Raw genomic sequence first — 871 nt, forward strand, 5'->3', positions numbered from 1 at the left:
AGCATCACCATTATTAAANATTTGTTTTAATGAATTAATATTCATTTACAGTTGGAAGAATGAAATACCTTCTTCTGGAACATAAAAAGTCTGTGCACCACATGCCAATACTGCAGATGTTGCAATGTCCCCAGAGTTTCTTCTTTGAACTTCAATAACAAACACTCTATTTCTTGATGCTGAACCACTTTGTTTAATTGTATCACAGTATTTAACCAATCAATCAAAACAATTAGTAGTACCAAGAAACTTCTGTACCTGAAAAATTATTTGAAATTATAGCAGGAATTAAAACCAATGGAAATTGCAAAGGTGGATAATTTATTCTATTACTTTCCAATTGATGAAACGAAATATAACCTTCAAATCTTCCAACAAAACCTTCACTTTTATATCTTGTAAAATAATAACCAATTAAACCAATTAAACTAATATCACTATCTGCAGGANCTTTTCTATTAGTACCTCATTCAGATGCACTAGTATTATTCCAGTTAATCATTGCTGACCAATTTAATGCATTAATCGATTCATGTCTTGTTAATCCTGTAAATCCATTATAAATACCCGATGGTTTATGATCTCTTGAGATACAATATGTCGCGATTGAATAGATTGTACTATTAATTCCACCAGCAAGTGCACCAATATTAGTAATTGCAATATTAAATCGTTTTTCTAATAGTAAAGTGGAATTATTATGATCTGCAGAATTCATTGACATGAAATTATTTAAATGCTTAATAAATTCTGAATCTCTCAATTGCGTTGGTTTTCTAATATTTTTATTATCAATTGCATCAGCAACAGATTCAGCTAATTCAACAGCTTCAACTCATGGTCTTCTAGTTATTTTATTTTCTTCAATTGC

The 871-nt window shown here is 29.6% G+C and overlaps 1 protein-coding gene across 1 annotated transcript; it reads right to left on the minus strand.

Annotated features, from left to right (window-relative positions):
- Nucleotides 1-466: 466 nt before the first annotated feature.
- ASCRUDRAFT_10764 (uncharacterized protein) lies at nucleotides 467-814 on the minus strand (the record flags this gene model as incomplete). The annotated part of the gene is made up of 1 exon (XM_020188693.1): nucleotides 467-814. A coding segment is annotated over one exon (348 nt), but the record flags the coding sequence as incomplete, so codon positions are not given.
- Between the last annotated feature and the right edge of the window lie 57 nt (nucleotides 815-871).

Source organism: Ascoidea rubescens, assembly GCF_001661345.1.
Source record: "Ascoidea rubescens DSM 1968 unplaced genomic scaffold ASCRUscaffold_63, whole genome shotgun sequence".
In the NCBI taxonomy this organism is placed as follows: Eukaryota; Fungi; Ascomycota; class Saccharomycetes; order Ascoideales; family Ascoideaceae; genus Ascoidea; species Ascoidea rubescens.